A 19,781-nucleotide genomic window follows, 5' to 3' on the forward strand; every position below is an offset into this window, starting at 1 on the left:
TACAGCACAATGACATTGTCACTCAGGGGAATGTCTTTAAAAAGAAGAGAAAAGAAGGTGTGATTTTTCCTTGATTAGAATTGAAAGAACATCAAAAGTTGAGCTTGAACCATTTTGCATGAAAAATTATGGTAAACTTGACAGATGTTAAACATTCAAACCATGTTCACAAACTTGTATAGCAACTTCTGAGTTCAGCAGCGTTTCCTGACAATCAACCTTTAATCTGAACTGACTGAATAACAACAGATGAGAGTTTAAATGACTGACTGTCATTCTTCTCATTCTCACGTCTCTTCCTGACAGAAGTGACAGAAATCTCAGAGCTGCTGTTCAACACGACACTTCAGAGGAAGACAAAGACAGAAGTACAAACATTCAGGTGAGTGTTTAATCTTTCTCTAGTTGTTTTCGTGTTTTAATGTCATCTTATATGTGTCTTTGGTCACTTTGTGATTCTTTATTGCTGTGCTGAAGTTGTTTTGATGGTTTTATTTAAAGCTCTTCATGTTATGATCAAACAGATTATCAAGGTTGTCTTTGTCAGAGACTCACAGAAAGCTACAGATTCTGATATTTTTGTCACATGGTGTGAAATCACTGTTTCTCCTTTTATCATCAGTTTGTGATTCTCATACAGTATTTGTCATATGCTCTAAACTCTTTGAGAGAGATACTATCACTATCACAGACATCTTTGATTAAACATTGAGGTAAACTCTATAACCGGCTCATTCAATGAAATCAGCAGCATTTCTGCTTCATTAACTTCAGCATTTCTGCTTCATTAACTTTTTTTTTACTTTAGTTCATGCTATAGTAAGTGTTAAACAGCAGTTTCTGAAGGAAAGTAACCCTGAAACATGATTCAGAGACTGCTTTCTGGAAACATTGTTTGAGTATAGAGTCAAACCGGTTTCATTTGTTTTCCTGAAATGATCCTGGTTTAACTGGTTCTGAAGATAAACATCATTCTGCAGTGATTTCAAAGTCACCAGCTATTGGCTATTACAGCAAAAAAAAAAAAAAAAATCCCGCACAAATTAAGTAAATAGAAATATCAGAAGCAGTAAGAACATATTTTAATGGATAATTTCTGCTCATTCTTTCCATGTTTTACTGTTGAGCTGCTGTACTTCACAATTAAAACAAGTGCTCTTAAACTGCAGAAAAGCTTCATATGTGTGAAGTACACTAGTGTTCAGCTGCAGGTCATAATGATCTTACACTTCACACAGACACACAAAAAAGAAAATGTCTCCTTTCAGGTCAGTCTCCAGTGAACAGGTTGACAAGATAAGGACTAAGGATAAGGATTTTCAGCATCTCTTCTGCTGAAAAAAAAAAATAATATAGCAGTGTTATGATTTATGCTGACATTATGTATTGTGTTATCATTAGTTATTATTTACAACATATGTTTTTTTGTTCCAGCTCATGAAAAAAAGTATAGCATTCAAGCCCATTCCACTCCAAAACATCATAAATATGCTAAAAGTCATACAAAAAAGATTCATCTGTAAATATATATATAAAACTTTGCATAGATTTCATCCTTAAAGTGTGTTTGTGCAAAGAAAGGAGATTTTGCACAAGCACAAACAAATGCTGCAGAAGATTGTTTACATTCATCCGCACCCCATCTCCTCCCTGAAACATCTAAATATGGAGCTTATAACGCCTAGTTTTTTATGCATTACCTCCTTTGAATACAATTTACATATGCATATTCCCACCTCACACTTCAGCATTAGGGATAGACTGTAATGTCACATCACATTTGCTGAAGATCATTTAGTTGTGATGAGAATGGTATAAAAGTGACTGTAAATGAACAATGAGGCCATTTTAAACATACAGAATTAGTTATTTACAATACTGGATATGTTTAAATGTTTAATAAAATAATTTACAATAATATAAGGCTGTTTAGTTACTGTATTTTTTGTGATTGTTTGTCTCTTAACTTGTTTGTCAGTGTTGGAGATCAAACTGTTCAGATCCATCATGGATGAACCACAAACATCTGGAGATGACTGTTCTTTCCCAAGACACAGGTACTTTGAGTGACAAATTAAATAACCTTTTATGTTTCAAAAACATTTTTTTTATAAGTGTAATATTCCTTTGAAACAATAAGACCATAAAGCCTCCAAAAGTATTTTTCATAAAAATATCCTTTGAAGTTTATTAGGATGATTATATTATTTTATTAAGTTTATTCTCACAATAAAGGGCTAAATATGTTTTGTTTTAGTTCAGTTCATCAGAAGAGATCAGAAGCAGAGTTCAGCTGTGTGTCTGTGAAGAGTGACGTGTCTATGATTCAGCCATTAAAGTTTAACAGTGGAGATTCACAGCCTGATCTCAGGTATAACATTTGTGTGAAAATATGATTTTAACATGACATTCAACATGATATTATAACAGTTCAGTTCACTATTTTTGCATAAATTGATTACAAAATGCTGTTTACATACAATCATTTGCATATAGTTATTTTAAGGATTACATTTAATCTCTCTCTGTTTTAGTTCAGTTCATCAGAAGAGATCAGAAGCAGAGTTCAGCTGTGTGTCTGTGAAGAGTGACGTGTCTATGATTCAGCCATTAAAGTTTAACAGTGGAGATTCACAGCCTGATCTCAGGTATAATATTTGTATGAAAATATGATTATAACATGACATTTTACATCATCATATTATAACGGTTCAGTTCACTATTTTTATATATACTATATAAATTGATTACAAAGGGCTGTTTACATACAATCATTTGCATACAGTAATTTAAAGGATTTGTCAGGGATCTGCAAGAAATGGGATCCAAATGCAGAATGAGCAGACAAGGGTATTTTATTAACAAAACTTAGACTGGAACAGCTGTGGGAATTTGCAGTGAAGCAGTTTAAACAGATGGGCAGGGCAGACAACATCATGGGCAGGAGGGATGACCACCGAGACAGTCCGAGAAGACCACGGTCTCAAGCACAGAGGAGGCAGCTCCAGAGGAAGGGCCAGGCAGACACAGGAAACCCGTAGCTTCAAGTGAAAATCTCACCTGTCTAGTCGCCAGGTAGAGACCAGAGACTTGAGAGGTGAGCTGCTTCCAGGCAGTGGGGTTCAGTGGCCAGGAAATCTGAGTGTGGGCAACACGGGACAATAAACGAAAACAAGACTAAACTCAAAATGTCACACAGACAAATAGAAAACAAATAGTGAACAGAAAAGCAAGATAAATAACCAAAACTATCCAAAGAAATGTGTAAAACAAAAAGCCAGGATCCAAAAAGGAACTGCAATCTCAAAAACCGAGTAAATGAAAACCTAAACCAAAAAGAAAAAACAAAAACTAGAGTAAGATGCGCACAATCAAAAAACAAGAACTAGATAGAACTAGAAGGCCAAAAAGGAACCAAGGATATAGAATGACTAGACAAGAGATCAAAAAATAACTTGAGCAAGATCAAAAAGATAAATTCTGGGCCAAGAAACAGGTAAACACCAAAAACGAACCAGCCCAGACACAAGGAAAGGGAACCCAGTATTTAGAGCAGTTCCCTTTCGAAAGCTTCAGTCGATGCTGCGCTGCTCAGTGCACTGGGAAATGTCTTAGTCGTGACCAGCTGTGAATAATTTGTGTAACACGTCGATAGACTTGACCCGGTGGCAATATAGCCTCGGTTGATGACGTCATCGGGGCGTGCGCCCCTAACACAGGGCTATAAACAGATATGCCACAGGTGCATCAACAGGTCTTTTGTCTTCAGATCATTCTGTACATGTGTGCGTCAGGAAGATTCTTCTCATCGGCTACAGATCTTCGTAGGATGAGTCAATGAAATGGTAAGTGTTGTGTTTCTCCATGCTCTCGTCCTATGTATGAGCTGGATACACATGTTTACTGTTTTATTTGTTTGGGGGAAGAGCACGCAGTTCTGGCTTTAGAGACAGGTGAGTGCGAGCATTGTGTGCTGCTCTAAGTAAAGATGCTTAGTGGTTGTCAGAACTATTTTCAGACTGCACCCACCTTTTCATCTGAGGACTCTCGTGCAGATTTGCATGACGAACGAGCAACGGGCTCGTCCCTTCAAAGCGCGCTCCGGTGCTTCTTCGGTTCACAAGGAGGATGAGATATCTCTTGGGTCTTCAGGCCATGAGCAGCCCGCATCTGTTATGGCAGTGTTACAGGTGTAACAGGCTGATCTATTGAGAACTTGAGTGTGGGCGGTACAATCGACGAGAAAGCATGGTTTACAGCTAGGTATTAGATTAAAACATCTCTCAGTTACCGCCTGGAAACTAGCGGTGCTAAGAGGCTCAATACCTCTACGGAGGTCTCTAGAGCAGCTAGTACGGTTGTCCCCTGCCGGTCCGCCGATTCAGGGCACTGAGCTAGTGGCTCTAGGCGCACAAGGGAGTGTTCGCCCCTTCCTGTTACCCTCACAAAACCCCTCCATCCCCGCCACTTCTTGTGCTTCGTGGGGCGGTGGTTTTCCAGCAAGATGTTAAATGTTCCAGTGTTTCCTTCCATCATTCAGGACACGGAACATCTAACATCCCCTTAAAAGGAAGTGTTAAAATTGGTACCACTCTCAGAGTGTCTGGCATTTATGCGTGGGTATTGAGCAAAGTACAGATAGGATACAGGATTCTATTTATTCGTCAGCCTCCACGTTTCAACCGCGTGGTCTCCACTTCCGTGAAACCAGAGCTGATGCGCAGGTACTGTCTCGAGATCTACAGACTCTTTTGGGGAAAGAGGCCATAGAACATGTTCCTTGTCCAAGGAGAGAGTCGGGCTATTACAGCAGATACTTCCTGGTTCCCAGAAAGGGTGGGGGAGTGCGCCCAATCTTGGGTCTTTGAGCAGATGCCTCCTTGATGGGCTGGGGAGCGATCTTGGATGGCCACCCAGCTCAAGGGGAATGGGGGGGTCATCAGCTTGATTGGCACATCAATTGCCTCGAGCTGATGGCCGTATTTCTGGCTATGAAATAGTTCCTCCATCATTTGAGGCACTTTCATGTCCTAGTACGGGTGGACAACACCAGGTTACATTCCAGGGCGTTCGAGACACTACCCATGGGGGAATGGAAACTCCATCCAGAGGTAGTGAAACAGATTTTGAAAAAAAAATTATGGAGCAGAGGTGGACCTCTTCACCTCCCATCAGACAGCGCAATGTCCCCTCTACTTCTCTCTAAGTCACCCAGCCCCCCTTGGGTCTGGATGCGATAACGCACACATGGCCCAAAATGTGCCTGTATGCGTTTTCTCCAGTTTCCCTGCTCCTGGGAGTCCTAGCCAGAGTTCGCCAACAAAAGTCTTGCCTCTGATAGAACCACGTTGGCCGAATAGGCCATAGGCGATTCCGGAGAGGAGAGACTTTCTGTCTCAGGTAGGGGGCACGATATTCCATCCCAGGTCAACCTGTGGAATCTTCATGATTGGCCCCTGAAGGGTAGCAACTGAGGAACACAGGGCTTTTGCCGGATGTTATTAATACCATTCTTAGTGCTAGGGCTTCCTCAACCAGACAGAGTTCTCGAGGGTCTGGTTGAAACCCCATTTGAAAGGTCAGAATCAGCGTCTGATAAGACTTCTGACTCTAAAATGGTTTTTCTCATGGCAATAATCCTTACAACAGGTTTGTGATGCAGCAGGTTGGTCCTCTCCACACATATTCATAAGATTTTATAGTTTGGATGTCCATGCTACTCTGGGCTCTCATGTCCTTGAGTCAACATCACAAGCTAATGTCTGAGGCCTTCTTGTGGTTTGATAGCAGACCTGCACAACCTTAGGGGTCCAGACATTTTTCAAGCACGGCGGCCCGGGTATTCTCATTCCTAGTGCGCTGAGCAGCGCAGCATCGACTGAAGCTTTCAAAAGGGAACGTTCCCGGTTACTTAAACTTATTCCCTGAGAAAGTGGAATGAGATGCTGCGCTACATTGCCGTACTCAATATGTCCCAGGACTGCTCTTCAGACAAAAATTCCTGTTGATGCACCTGTGGCATATCTATTTAAACCCCTGTGTTGCGGGTACATGCCTGATGACATCATCAACCGAGGCTATATTACCACCAGGTCAATTCTATCGATGTGTTACACACATTATTCACAGCTGGTCACAAATAGATGTTTCCCAATGCGCTGAGCAGCGCAGCATCTCGTTACACTTTCTCAGGGAACGTACACATGAGGATCAGGTGAAAAAAAAATCAAGTCGACAAAGGCTAAACAAGGGGACGTGACCAGGGGTAACGAGGTGGGACAAGAGGAGCACGTGGCAGACACGAACAAAGACAGAACCATGTGCTTAGACACAAAACAAACAAAGAAACATGGAACAGAGACAATATGGACAGGACTGTCAGGGCAGGATCCTGAGAGGATTAAATTTAGGCTCTCTCTGTTTTAGTTCAGTTCATCAAAAGAGATCAGAAGAAGAGTCCAGCTGTGTGTCTGTAAAGATTGATGTGTCTATGGTTTGTCAAGAACAATTCAAGAGTGGAGATACACGGCCTGCTCTCAGGTATAATATATCTGTAAAATGTAAGATTTGAAAATATGATACAGAACATATGATACTTTGTGTTTTTTAATTTGTGTAATAATGTGGAATTTCTATTTTACAGCCATGAAGTCCTCAAAACCTTTAGATCAAATCTGCTGAAGAAGTTTGCGTGTCTGTATGAGGGAACAGCGATGCAGGGAACCCCAACACTGCTGAATGAGATCTACACAGAGCTCTACATCACAGAGAGTGAGAGAGGAGAGATCAGTAATGAACATGAGGTGAGACAGATTGAGACACAATCCAGGAGAGAAGCAACAAAGGACACAGCCATCAAATGCACTGACATCTTTAGACCTTTACCTGGACAAGACAAAGCCATCAGAACTGTGCTGACAAAGGGAGTCGCTGGCATTGGAAAAACAGTCTCTGTGCAGAAGTTCATCCTGGACTGGGCTGAAGGGAAAGAGAATCAGGATGTCCAGCTCATATTTCCACTTCCTTTCAGAGAAATCAACCTGATGAAGGACAAAACGCTCAGTCTTTCAAGTCTTCTTAATTTATTTTTCAAAGAAACTAAAGAAATGGAGATATTCAGTGATGAATATAAAGTGTTGTTCATCTTTGATGGTCTGGATGAGTGTCGTCTGTCTCTGGACTTTAAGAGTAAAGTGAAACTGTGTAATATATCTGAATCAGCATCAGTGGATGTGCTGCTGATCAACCTCATTGTAGGGAATCTGCTTCCCTCTGCTCTCATCTGGATCACCTCCAGACCAGCAGCAGTTGATCTCGTCCCCTCTGAGTGTGTCCATCGAGTGACAGAGGTACGAGGCTTCAATGAGCCACAGAAGGAGGAATACTTCAGGAAGAGAATCAGTGATCAGAGTCTGGCCGAGAGGATCATCTCACACCTGAAGTCTTCAAGGAGCCTCTTCATCATGTGCCACATCCCTGTCTTCTGCTGGATCTCAGCCACTGTTCTGGAGAAGATGTTGAGTGAAGCAGAGAGTGGAGAGATTCCCAAGACTCTCACTCAGATGTACACACACTTCCTGATCCTTCAGACCAACATCAAACATCAGAAGGACTATGAGAAGAAGGTGACAGATGAAGAAATTATCCTCAAACTGGGGAAACTGGCTTTCCAGCAGCTTGTGAAAGGGAACCTGATCTTCTATGATGAAGACCTGAGAGAGTGTGGCATTGATGAGACAGAAGCATCAGTTTACTCAGGATTGTGCACTCAGATCTTCAGAGAAGAGTTGGGCTTGTATCAGGGGAAAGTCTTCTGCTTTGTTCATCTGAGCCTTCAGGAACATCTAGCAGCTCTATATGTGCACCTCTCCTTTACAATGAAGAGGAGAAATGTGTTTGACCAAACCAAACAGAGTCTTGTGTCTAAGATTTTTAACCAGAAGAAATATAATTCATTATATGAGCTGCATCAGAAAGGTTTAATAAAGGCCTTAAAGAGTAAGAATGGTGAGCTGGATCTTTTCTTGCGTTTTCTTCTGGGTCTCTCAGTGGAGTCCAATCAGACTCTCTTACGAAAATTACTGACACAGACAGGAAGCTGCTCCTTCAAAAAAGATGAAACAGTTCAGTTCATCAAGCAGAAGATCAGAGAGAATCACTCTCCACAAAAATCCATCAATCTGTTTCACTGTCTGAATGAACTGGGTGATGATTCACTGATGCAGGAGATCCAATTTTATCTGAAATCTGGAGAAATAAGAGAAACCAAACTCTCCTCTTCACAGTGGTCAGCTCTGGTTTATGTATTGCTGTCATCAGAGAAGAAGATTGATGTGTTTGATCTCAAACAGTTTATTGGAGCACAACACACAGCAGATGAAGTTCTTCAGAATCTGTTTCCTGTGGTTAAAGAATCCAGATCAGTTCGGTGAGTAACACTGAAAACAATCACTGCACTTTCAAAACATCATCACATTTATGATTTTAGCATGTGCTTTTTTTTACCAAAGCAACAAATTGCGGAAAATCTCAGATAATCACATATCTGTCAGTGAGCAGGATATGTGTAAGATACTAGTTGTAAGAAAGTTAATAAAATTTATAGCCTGGGACAACATTTGAAAGAAAAAATTAATAAAATTAATAATATACAATTTACATATATTATGACAAGTACACAGAATTCAGCAACTCTGCCCATAAGCCCTGTGCCGGATCTGTCAGAAGACAGTCCATAAATATGTGCCAGTTACATCAACAGTCCAGCTTTACAGCCTGATGTAAGCATGTTTTAAAGGCTCTTTTCCCTTCAGAGACGGCCTTTATTTTAATGGGGAGGGTTTTTATTTCCTTGTATTTCTTTACTTTTTTTTTTACAGTGCCAAATCATACTAGAGTGGCCTACTAAGCAACCCAGGGGAGCATAATCTACTTCTTCTTAAACCCCAAGAACCTAAGAGTAGAAAACATTAAGTTTTTATCATTTAGCAGACACTTTTATCTAAAGTGACTTAAAAATTAGTTCAATAGAAGCATTCAAACCAACAAAACAATATTATTTTTTAATACTAAATAATAAGAATGAAAACTTTTTTGTGTATTATAAAAAACAACAACAAGTTGACAGAATAGAAATAAAATAGAGTGCTAGTATTAAGGAACACTGCTTAAGCCAAGTTCAGACTGCACGATTTTCAAAGTATTCGGGTCACTGTTCTTTTCACACTGCATGACTATCTTTGCCAGCATTCAGTCACTGCTGTGTTCACACTGCACGATGGATCAGCGACCGAAGGTTTCACACTGCATGACTTTACAATAGGAAGAATCGCCGACATAGGACAACTCTGTCTGGCACGCAAACTACTTTTCACAACCCAACATATGCAAGATGTGACAAGAAAACAACGCGATATCACGCGTGCAAGACCGGAGTTCTCACGTAAGACTGTGATTATTATAAAAAATGGTAGCTCGCAAGAAGCTTGCAGTAAGAATTGCCTGTGCGCTGATTTGCAGCGAAAACAAGAAAAAGAAAAGTAGATTATTGAAGGAGGAAATGGTTGAGGGGACGCGAGGAACAAGGATTGTGTGTTCTTATATCATGCATGCTTGCTGATATTGTGGTCTATAACTCCTCCCCGAACTCCCCGCTGCTCTGTATCTTGCTCTCTCATCGGCTGTCGGTCATCGCCTATGTAGTTTTCAGTCAGAACACTTTTCAGACAGCATGATTTTGAATCGACTCGTCAGTGATTCTCTCAGATCGCGTCTTTGCTCATTCACACTGAGTGATTGTCACGTGCGTGGACGAGCACCGATTTGCCGGTGATTTTGGCATTTGTCGGCGATTTCTCAAAACCCGTCGGCGTCCTGCTTTGCATATGTCTTGCAAAAAATCTGAAGGTGTTCAGCAGAAGTGTTCTACTCAGCCCACCTAGAAGCCCAGAACAGAAGCTGCTTTGTTATTTTTAGCAGTAATTATTATTATTATTAATGTTCTTATTATCTCATCACACTGGATAGAATAAAGCAAGAACAGAGTTTACCATGTGTAAAAAAGCCCATGTTCATACTCAACCTTGTAGAACAAGAAGTTAGTTTTCCACAGAAACAGCTCACGTTCAAAGATCAACAATCCGATATGCTCAATTGTATACATGAAATGATGGAGGAAAATAGGAAAATGAGACAAAATTTGCAACGCCTCTCTGATATAGTTGCTTACTCTCCTGTGTTAGCTTCAGAGGCTTCAGTCTCCAGCTTCAGGCTTCAGTCTCAAGCTTCAGGCTTCAGGCTGCAGCAGCCTTTGGAAGAAAGAGCTGGGGTGTCATCTACACCAAAGTCTACTTGTATGCAGGCATCATTAGAGGATGATTGGAATCCTAGCCGGGCTGAACATACTCCTTTGTTGCAACCTAGTTATGAATCTTTACTATTGCCACTCAAGCGATAGAGTATGTTCCTTACAGGAAGATGCTATGATTGATTGCTTTGGTCATTCTCCAGGTGATTGGAGTCAAGAGTGCAGTTGAGATAATAGACAGTTTTGTACACCTGATCATTCTTACCATTTTTTGGGTCATTTTGAGAGTTATTGCCCTTTGCATCCTCCACCAATGCAATATCGAGTGCCCACTCCTGCAATCCAACATTTCAGTTGTGATGATCCCCAAGGATTTGCTCGGCTTAAGTTGTTCTTTCTGATGACGCTTCTTTAAGTTCCAAATAATTTTGGATCATCTTAAGTTGGAAGATGCATTGCTTGTCATGACTCCTATAGTCACAATTCTACTCCATTAAATGAAACACTGATTCAAGATTTTTATGTGTCACATATATTGTTATATGGAGAGCATATGACTAGCAGTAAAATGTAAGTCAGGTCAGCCCCATGGACAGTGCAATTATTAAAGAATACAAACACAAGAAAATTATACAAAATACTTGTCTCCCCTTTCTTGCCTCTTCTACCCCAGGCACCACAGATCTATGACCCCCCCCCCAAATCCCATATACCCAGGTCCTTTCACTCCCCCCTCCCACTAACATGCGATGGCATGCACCAGTCACTTTGTTCAGCATTGGTCTGCTCACTACCTCATTCAGCATAGAACTGATGTCATTCTACTACCTCATCAGTCAGTTTAAATAAAATAACTGCTTTTTGAGCATTGTTTGTTCACTTCACTGGTTTGCACTCTAACTGCCATGTGCCTTGCACTGCTTTATTTAACTTTATTTTTATTTATTTATTTATTTTACATGCTCCCATTGTATAGTGTACTGTATAGTTGTATTTTATATTTGATCTAGATTTTTATGCTCTACTGTAATCTGTATGCACCGTGGGTCTGAGAGTAACACAATTTCAATTCTCTGTATTTATGTACTGTACATATGGAAGAACGGACAATAAAACAAACTTGACTTGACTTGAGATGTGCTCAGCTAAGCATACAACTCTCTGCAGGGCTTTGCAGTCTTGACTGGAGCTGTTCCCATACCACACTGAGATACACTGAGTCAATACACTTTCTATGGCCTCTGAATAGAAAGTTTTCAGGATTGCTGGTGAGATCCTGAATTTTCTCAGCTGACGCAGATGGTACCTTCTTTGCCTGGCTTACTTAACCTGAGTTTGAATGTGAGTAGTCCAAGTCAGGGCCTTGGAGATGTTTACACCAAGGTACTTGAAGCTGCTCACCATCTCCACAGGTCTCCCGCTGAACATAAGAGGACTATAGGGCTGCAGCTGTCTCTTCCTGAAGTCCACAATGAGCTATTTAGTTTTACTCACATTAATAGAGAGACAATTGTCCTGGCACCATGATGTGAGTTTCTCTACCTCATCCAAGTATGTGGCTTCACTGTTGATGGAAATGAGGCCCAGAACCACAGTAACATCAGCAAATTTGATTATAGATGTGGAGCTGTGCAAAGACACACAGTCATGTGTGTAGAGAGAGTAGAGCAGGGGACTCAGGACACAGCCCTGTGGGGCTCCTACGTTCAGGGTGATGGAGCTGGAGGTGTAATGGTCAGTACTTGTCTTTCGAATATCTAGAGATTGTGATGAAAGGTGCTCCACACATTCCGTTTATTATTATTTACAGGCCTCCAAAATACTCTCCAGCCTTTGTTGAAGAGGTCACAGAAATGTTATCAATAATTTCTTCAGAGTTTGACTGTTTTGCAATTGCAGGGGATTTTAATATTCACATAGATAATGCAGAAAACAAAACTACAAAAGAAATGATAACTGTTCTAAACACCTTTGACCTGATTCAGCATGTGCATGGACCCACACACAAAGGTGGACACACTCTGGATCTAATCATCAGTAGGGGTCTAAACATTTCATCCATTGTTATTAAGGACGTAGCACTATCTGATCACTTCTGTATTTTCTTTGATATACTGATCTCTGCTACCACTGAATCTAAATCGGTCTCTGTCAGAAGGAGATGCAATAACGAGAACACAAGAGTACTATTTATGGAGGCTATATCTTTAACACCAAGCATGCCTGCAGACTCTGATGATATTCTCCTTGATTCCTTCAACTCAAAAGTTAAGAATGTTATTGATGATATTGCACCAATAATAGTCAGTAAGAAAACAAACAGACAGAAATCAGTTTGGAGAAGATCAACAGCAGTTCAGACTATGAAAAGACAATGCAGAAAAGCAGAGCGGATGTGGAGGAAGACAAAACTTGAAATTCACTATAGCATCTATAAAGACAGCCTTCATGCTTTTAATGTGAAACTAGCCACAGCTAGACAGAACTTCTTCTCAAACCTTATAAACAGTAACTTAAATAACACTCGTACTCTTTTTGCCACTGTTGAGAGACTGACAAACCCCCCAAGTCAGATTCCCACTGATATGCTATCAGACAGCAAATGCAATGAGTTTGCTTCTTTCTTTTCTGAGAAGATCATAAATATCAGGAAGGCGATTAGCACATCCTCAAGTAATGCAGAGGTCAGACAGATTCGGCCAAAATATCAAAAAGATACTATGTCTATTTTTGTAACAATTGATAGCAAAATTCTGGAAGACATAGTGCAGCAACTAAAATCATCAACCTGTTGTCTTGACACACTTCCCACATCTTTTTTCAAAAGTGTGCTTGACTGCTTAAAAGCAGATCTCTTAGAAGTGGTGAATGCCTCATTTCTTTCTGGGACATTTCCAAACTCCCTAAAAACTGCAGTTGTAAAGCCCCTCCTGAAAAAGACCAATCTTGATAACACAATTTTGAGCAATTTTAACCAATATCTAATCTTCCTTTTATAGGCGAAATTATAGAAAAGGTAGTTTTTAATCAGCTGAACAAATACTTAAACTCAAATGGATACCTGGACAATTTTCTATCTGGTTTCCGAACACATCACAGCACAGAGACAGCACTCATTAAGATAATAAATGATATTCACTTAAATCGTGACTCTGGCAAAATATCGGTGCTGGTATTGCTAGATCTCAGTGCTGCGTTTGACACTGTCGATCATAACATACTACTAGAGAGACTGGAAAACTGGGTCGGGCTTTCTGTGATGGTACTCAAATGGTTCAGATCATACTTAGAAGGGAGAGGCTATTATGTGAGTCTAGGAGAGCATAAGTCTAAGTGGACGTCCATGACATGCGGAGTCCCACAAGGGTCAATTCTTGCACCGCTCTTGTTTAGCCTGTATATGCTTCCACTAAGTAAAAAAATGAGAAAGAACCAAATTGCCTATCACAGCTATGCTGATGATACCCAGATTTACCTAGCCTTATCTCCAAATGACTACAGCCCCATTGACTCCCTCTGCCAATGCATTGATGAAATTAATAATTGGATGTGCCAGAACTTTCTTCAGTTAAACAAGGAAAAAACTGAAGTCATTGCATTTGGAAACAAAGATGAAGTGTTCAAGATGAATGCATACCTTGACTCTAGGAGTCAAACAACTAAAAATCAAGTCAGGAATCTTGGTGTGATTCTGGAGACAAGAATTAGATGTTTTGTTTCCAGTCAAGAATTGGAGAAACTTGTTCATGCCTTTATCACCAGCAGGGTGGACTATTGTAATGGGCTCCTCACTGGCCTTCCCAAAAAGACCATTAGACAGCTGCAGCTCATCCAGAACGCTGCTGCCAGGATTCTGACTAGAACCAGAAAATCTGAGCATATAATACCAGTCCTCAGGTCCTTACACTGGCTTCCAGTTACATTTAGGATTGATTTTAAAGTACTTTTACTCGTATATAAGTCACTAAATGACCTAGGACCGAAATATATTGCAGATATGTTCACTGAATATAAACCTAACAGAGCACTCAGATCTCTTGGATCAAGTCAGTTAGAAATACCAAGGGTTCACACAAAACAAGGGGAGTCCGCCTTTAGTTAATATGCTGCCCGCAGTTGGAATCAGCTTCCAGAAGAGATCAGATGTGCTAACACACTAGTCACATTTAAATCTAGACTCAAAACTCATCTGTTTAGCTGTGCATTTATTAAATGAGCACTGTGCAATGTCCGAACTGATTGCACTATATTTTTACTGTTTTATGTTTTATTATTGTTTTATTATTATTATTTTTATGTAAAATCATTTTCTAACTGTTTTTAAATGTTTTAATCATTTTAAAAGTTTTAAAATTACTTGTTTTATTTTTGTTATTATTTTTCTTCATGATTATTTTACTTTCTTTTATGTAAAGCACTTTGAATTACCATTATGTACGAAATGTGCTATATAAATAAACTTGCCTTGCCTTGCCTTATTGGGGTGATAGGTGTACAGAAGAGGGTACAAAGTATCAGGGATGAAGGAGCAAATGTTTTTCTTTTTAAGTTTCTCAAAGACTTTCATGACTGTTCACGTGAGGGCAACCGGACAATAGTCATTCAGGCTAGAGGGGTTATTGTTCTTAGGCACAGGGATGATGATAGGTTTTTTGAAGGAGGTGGGAACCACAGAGGTAGCAAGAGACTCATTAAAAATAGATGCAAACAAAACCAGCGAGCTGATCAGTACATGTCCTCAGAACACGACCAGAAATCCCATCAGAACCTTCTTCTTTTACAGATGTTCACTTACTTTAGGGCCCTCTGAGCCTCATCCTCAGACACGGTGATAACAGGATTATCGCTGCTCGTGACTGCTGCTTCTTCTGGGCAACTAACTCACCTGCATTATTTTTTATTTTACTTATTCTAGCAGCATCAAGTGTCATAAATCATTTTAAACAGGAGAACCTAAAGTTTCAGCCTCATCTCACTTACAATTACAATTTTACATTTGTTTTGTCTGAGAATAGATACAATTTCCAAAATGTTAAGAAAAATGCCTTCAAAAAAAGACTTTTCTACTGTTAATACAAACAAAACCTTTTGAAGTTTGATTTTTTTTCTTTACAAAGTTATACTTGGATGTTTTACACTACATCTAACATTCCCTTATCAAGTTATAGCAATTTATTACAATATTATCCTAAGGCATTTTTCACTGAAAAACAGGTGCATTTTATTCTCTGACAATGTGGATGTGTCCAAAAGATTAGAGAATATAATAAATAGAAAGAACATTACATAATAACAGAACACTGAAGCAAGTGTGATTCTTTTCAGATAAATATATTATAAATTGACCATGAACAACAATTCCAAGTGTGTAACAATTAGTGAAAATCACATTGTTCAACAAAAATACAAAGTGTAAATGAGGGAAAATAGTGCAAAAAACAACAACAATATACCTATAGAAAAATATGTGTGAGTGCCAATGAACTATTGGTGCAAGTAATCATCACCAACAATTTACAAATAGAAAAAAAATAAATAGTTTCAGTGCAAATGAACAAATGGTGCAAGTAATCATCACCAACAATTTACACTTTTTGGGAGAAAACAAACAGATTCCCCTGATACAGAACTCGCTCTAATTTCTTGATAGCAAAAATGGCAGAAACATACACACTCTCTTTGCGGGCCGAGGACCGTGAGAGGTACTTAAAGAAGCTACTGGATACGTTGTTTACAGAGGTTTTCCTTTGAAATTGTCGAAAACTAGATTAATAACCCCACGCAGTGGCCAAATATGGACATCTAACTTTACCATTATCTCGTGGAATCACCAAGTAGCCTATTTTTGTCATTAACATACTCACAGTATGATAAACTAGACGATAAGGCCATGTCAAGAGGAGTCGGTGGTTTACTTGGATCATATTTCACTTGATTTAAGCTATTGACAGTTTTCAGGAATCCGTTTGTTTTCCCCCAAAAATGGGCGTTACCCTTCGATGACGCAAAAGTAGGATTGGTCTATAGAAAAAATATTTTGGAGTGCAAATAAACAAACTGCAAATTATCTTCATCCACAATATACAAATAGAAAAAAAAAAAGTTGAGTGCAAATGAACAAATGGTGCAAACCTTCATCAACAATATACAAAGAGATAAAGATACACTGAATTCTAATGAAAATGGTGCAATGGTCTTTAAAAACTATTAAGTATTTAAATAACATTCAGTAAGGACAGTCCTGAGGTTTTATGTGCCAGCTTGTGACCCACTGCTGCTATGCCACTGACTGAAACAGTTTCTGTGGGCAACAAGTCCCACATCACATCGGGCACACTTCCATATGTTGTGCTTCTAGCAGAACACGCAGTCCTGCCGCCGCCGCTCCTCTTGGTGGTACATCACTGCCTTTTGGGACTCCACACAGCTCTGCAGACAGCTCCTCCATTAATTTGCTTTGAGACGAGGGCACAGTCTCTGATGACAGACAGATATCTTTGTGCAAAATAAAGCTGTTGTTTGCAGCTATGTCAATGAAGTGATACAGCAATGTCCTGTACCACCTGTTGGACCTCTTGAGCACTGATTAGTACTGGAGGAGCTGGCCGGTAAGGTCTACATCCTCCCATCTATTTGTTGTAGTCAACCACACAACGAGGTGCCACAATGTTTTTTTTTTTTTTTTGCCATGAGACAAGGATAGTAGGATAGTCTTAGGCTACAGTCTACATATCAAAAATTAGAAGAAAACCTTTACACAAAGGATCTTATGCATGCTATTGTTATTAAACAGTATATATATATATATATATATATATATATATATATATATATATATATATATATTAGAGGTTGGCATAGATTAATTTTTTTAATCTAGATTAATCTAGATTAAAATGGCTCATTCGAATTCTGCCGAAGGCATTCAGGGTATGCGTGTTACCCAAATAAAATTGACAAACAGTAAGTCATGGAGAAGGGGTTTTTCAAGCTAGGTGGTGCAGTAGAAAAGGGGCTCATCTCCTGTTTCCAAAATGCATCACAAAGTGCTTGAAAAAGTAATTCCACATTGCACAAGGTGCAAACAACCTTACGCCTGTTTCACACTAATGTTTACGTTTTTTTCAAGTTTGTAGGTGTCAAGGTACAGAAACCAAATAATTAAATGTAAAATAGCACTGGATAGTCTTCAATGTAAAAATGAAATATACAATCAAACCTACATTTATTCAGACACCTTCAACATTTCTCACATTATTACAGTTTTGCTATATATATATCAAAAATTATATCTGGTGTCTGAATAATTTTTGGGTTGACTGTTAAAACTACAACAACTATTTTCTTTCATGTTCTTGGATTAACATTACAGCAGCCAGCAGCTAAATTAGGCGCGGTCCCTTTAAGAGACGATGAACGCATCCAATATAATACACATCCCATTTTCTTCCTCAACTGTTTACTTTCACTTTAGAAATAACTGACAGTTTTTTTGAGCATAATTTCCAAGGGGGATATTGACATTTTGTATTTATTTGTCGGCACAAGAGCAAAAATAAGCAAATTCGATGTTCAAGTGTTTTGAGACGCCTTTCTCTTTGCAGAAGAGAGCTCGGTTCAGTGTCGCTGTCCGTGATATGCGTCTCTCTCTCTCTCTCCGCACCAACCACAGCGCTCCATTCAGCTACTCCGTTCAGCTTTTCCGCGTCTTGTTTTTGGATGCTTTAATGTTTAAATCGACAAGCGGTAAGGCGTAAGAACGTGAAAAAGATAAGCTTTCAGACACACATACAGTTGCATAATAAATGAAAAGAAAATAGAATACAAAAAGATTAGAAAGGTAGTTAGATTTTTTTAAAGAATATAATTAGAATAGTGAGTGTTAAAGTTAGAGGGGTCAAATAAAGATGGAATAGATGTGTTTTAAGCCGATTCTTGAAGATGGCTAAGGACTCAGCTGCTCGGATTGAGTTGGGGAGGTCATTCCATCAGGAGGGAACATTTAATTTAAAGGTCCGTAAAAGTGACTTTGTGCTTCTTTGGGATGGCACAATCAAGCGATGTCCACTTGCAGAACGCAAGCTTCTAGAGGGCACATAAGTCTGAAGTAACAAATTTAGGTGAATGGGTGCAGAACCAGTGGTAGTTTTGTAGGCATACATCAATGCCTTGAATTTTATGCGAGCAGGTATTGGAAGCCAGTGCAAATGGATAAACAGAGGTGTGACGTGTATTCTTTTTGGCTCATTAAATATAAATCTTGCTGACGCGTTCTGAATTAATTGTAAAGGTTTGATAGAATTGGCAGGAAGACCTGCCAAGAGGGCATTGCAATAGTCCAGCCTGGACAGAACAGGAGTTTGAACAAGGAGTTGTGCAGCATGTTCCGAAAGAAAGGGCTTGATCTTCTTGATGTTGAATAAAGCAAATCTCCAGGATCGGACAGTTTTAGCAATGTGGTCTGAGAAAGTCAGCTGATCATCCATCATAACTACAAGGCTTCTAGCTGTTTTTGAAGGAGTTATAGTTGATGTGCCTAATTTGATGGAACGATGGGTTTACTGGAATCACAAGCAGTTCTGTCTTGGCAAGGTTGAGTTGAAGGTGATGGTCCATTATCCAGGAAGAAATGTCTGTTAGAAAAGCTGAGATGTGAATAGCAACCGTTGGATCATCAGGATGGTATGAGAGGTAGAGTTGAGTGTCATCAGCATAGCAGTGGTATGAAAAGCCATGTTTCTGAATGACAGAACCTAATGATGCCATGTAGACAGAGAAGAGAAGTGGTCCAGGAACTGAACCCTGAGGCACCCCAGTAGTTAGATGTTATGACTTGGACACCTCACCTCTCCAAGATACTTTAAAAGACCTATCTGATAGGTAAGACTCAAACCATTAAAGTGTGGTTACTGAGATGCCTTTTGCCAGTAGCGTTGATAGGAGGATCTGGTGGTTAACCGTGTCAAAAGCAGCGGACAGATCAAGCAGGATAAGTACTGAAGATTTGGATTCTGCTCTTGCCAGTCTTAGAGCTTCAACAACTGAGAGCAAGGCCGTCTCAGTTGAATGTCCACTTCTGAAGCCAGATTGGTTGCTGTCAAGGAGGTTGTTTGTGAGAAATGTAGAGACTTGGTTGAACACAGCTCATTCAAGTGTTTTTGCAATGAAAGGAAGAAGGGAAACTGGTCTGTAGTTCTCTAAAAGAGATGGATTGAGGTTGGGTTTCTTAAGTTGTGGAGTTATACGTGCCTGTCTAAATGATGAGGGACAAACACCAGTGTGGAGGGATGTGTTGATGATGTAATGAGTGCAGGTACAACTGCAGGAGAAATGGCTTGAAGGAGATGAGATGGAATAGAATCAAGCAGGCAAGTTGTAGGGTGATTAGAAAGGATGAGTTTTGAAATTTCTGCCTCAGAGAGAGAAGAGAAGGATGTAAATGAGTGTAAGTTTGCTGGTGATATGAGCTTGACTG

The 19,781-nt window shown here is 39.7% G+C and overlaps 1 protein-coding gene across 1 annotated transcript in view; it reads left to right on the plus strand.

Annotated features, from left to right (window-relative positions):
- The first annotated feature begins 255 nt into the window (after window positions 1–255).
- Window positions 256–19,781, plus strand: part of LOC113092605 (NACHT, LRR and PYD domains-containing protein 12-like) — a 75,427-nt gene continuing 55,901 nt past the window's right edge. Inside the window, exons 1-6 of the mRNA XM_026258269.1 lie at window positions 256–382; window positions 1,979–2,057; window positions 2,258–2,371; window positions 2,535–2,648; window positions 6,427–6,540; window positions 6,644–8,428. Of these exons, the coding sequence (XP_026114054.1) occupies window positions 2,008–2,057; window positions 2,258–2,371; window positions 2,535–2,648; window positions 6,427–6,540; window positions 6,644–8,428 (2,177 nt within the window). The 5' untranslated portion in view covers window positions 256–382; window positions 1,979–2,007. The remainder of the gene's footprint in view (window positions 383–1,978; window positions 2,058–2,257; window positions 2,372–2,534; window positions 2,649–6,426; window positions 6,541–6,643; window positions 8,429–19,781) is intronic.

Source organism: Carassius auratus, unplaced genomic scaffold (genome assembly GCF_003368295.1).
Source record: "Carassius auratus strain Wakin unplaced genomic scaffold, ASM336829v1 scaf_tig00214667, whole genome shotgun sequence".
NCBI classification, from domain to species: Eukaryota; Metazoa; Chordata; class Actinopteri; order Cypriniformes; family Cyprinidae; genus Carassius; species Carassius auratus.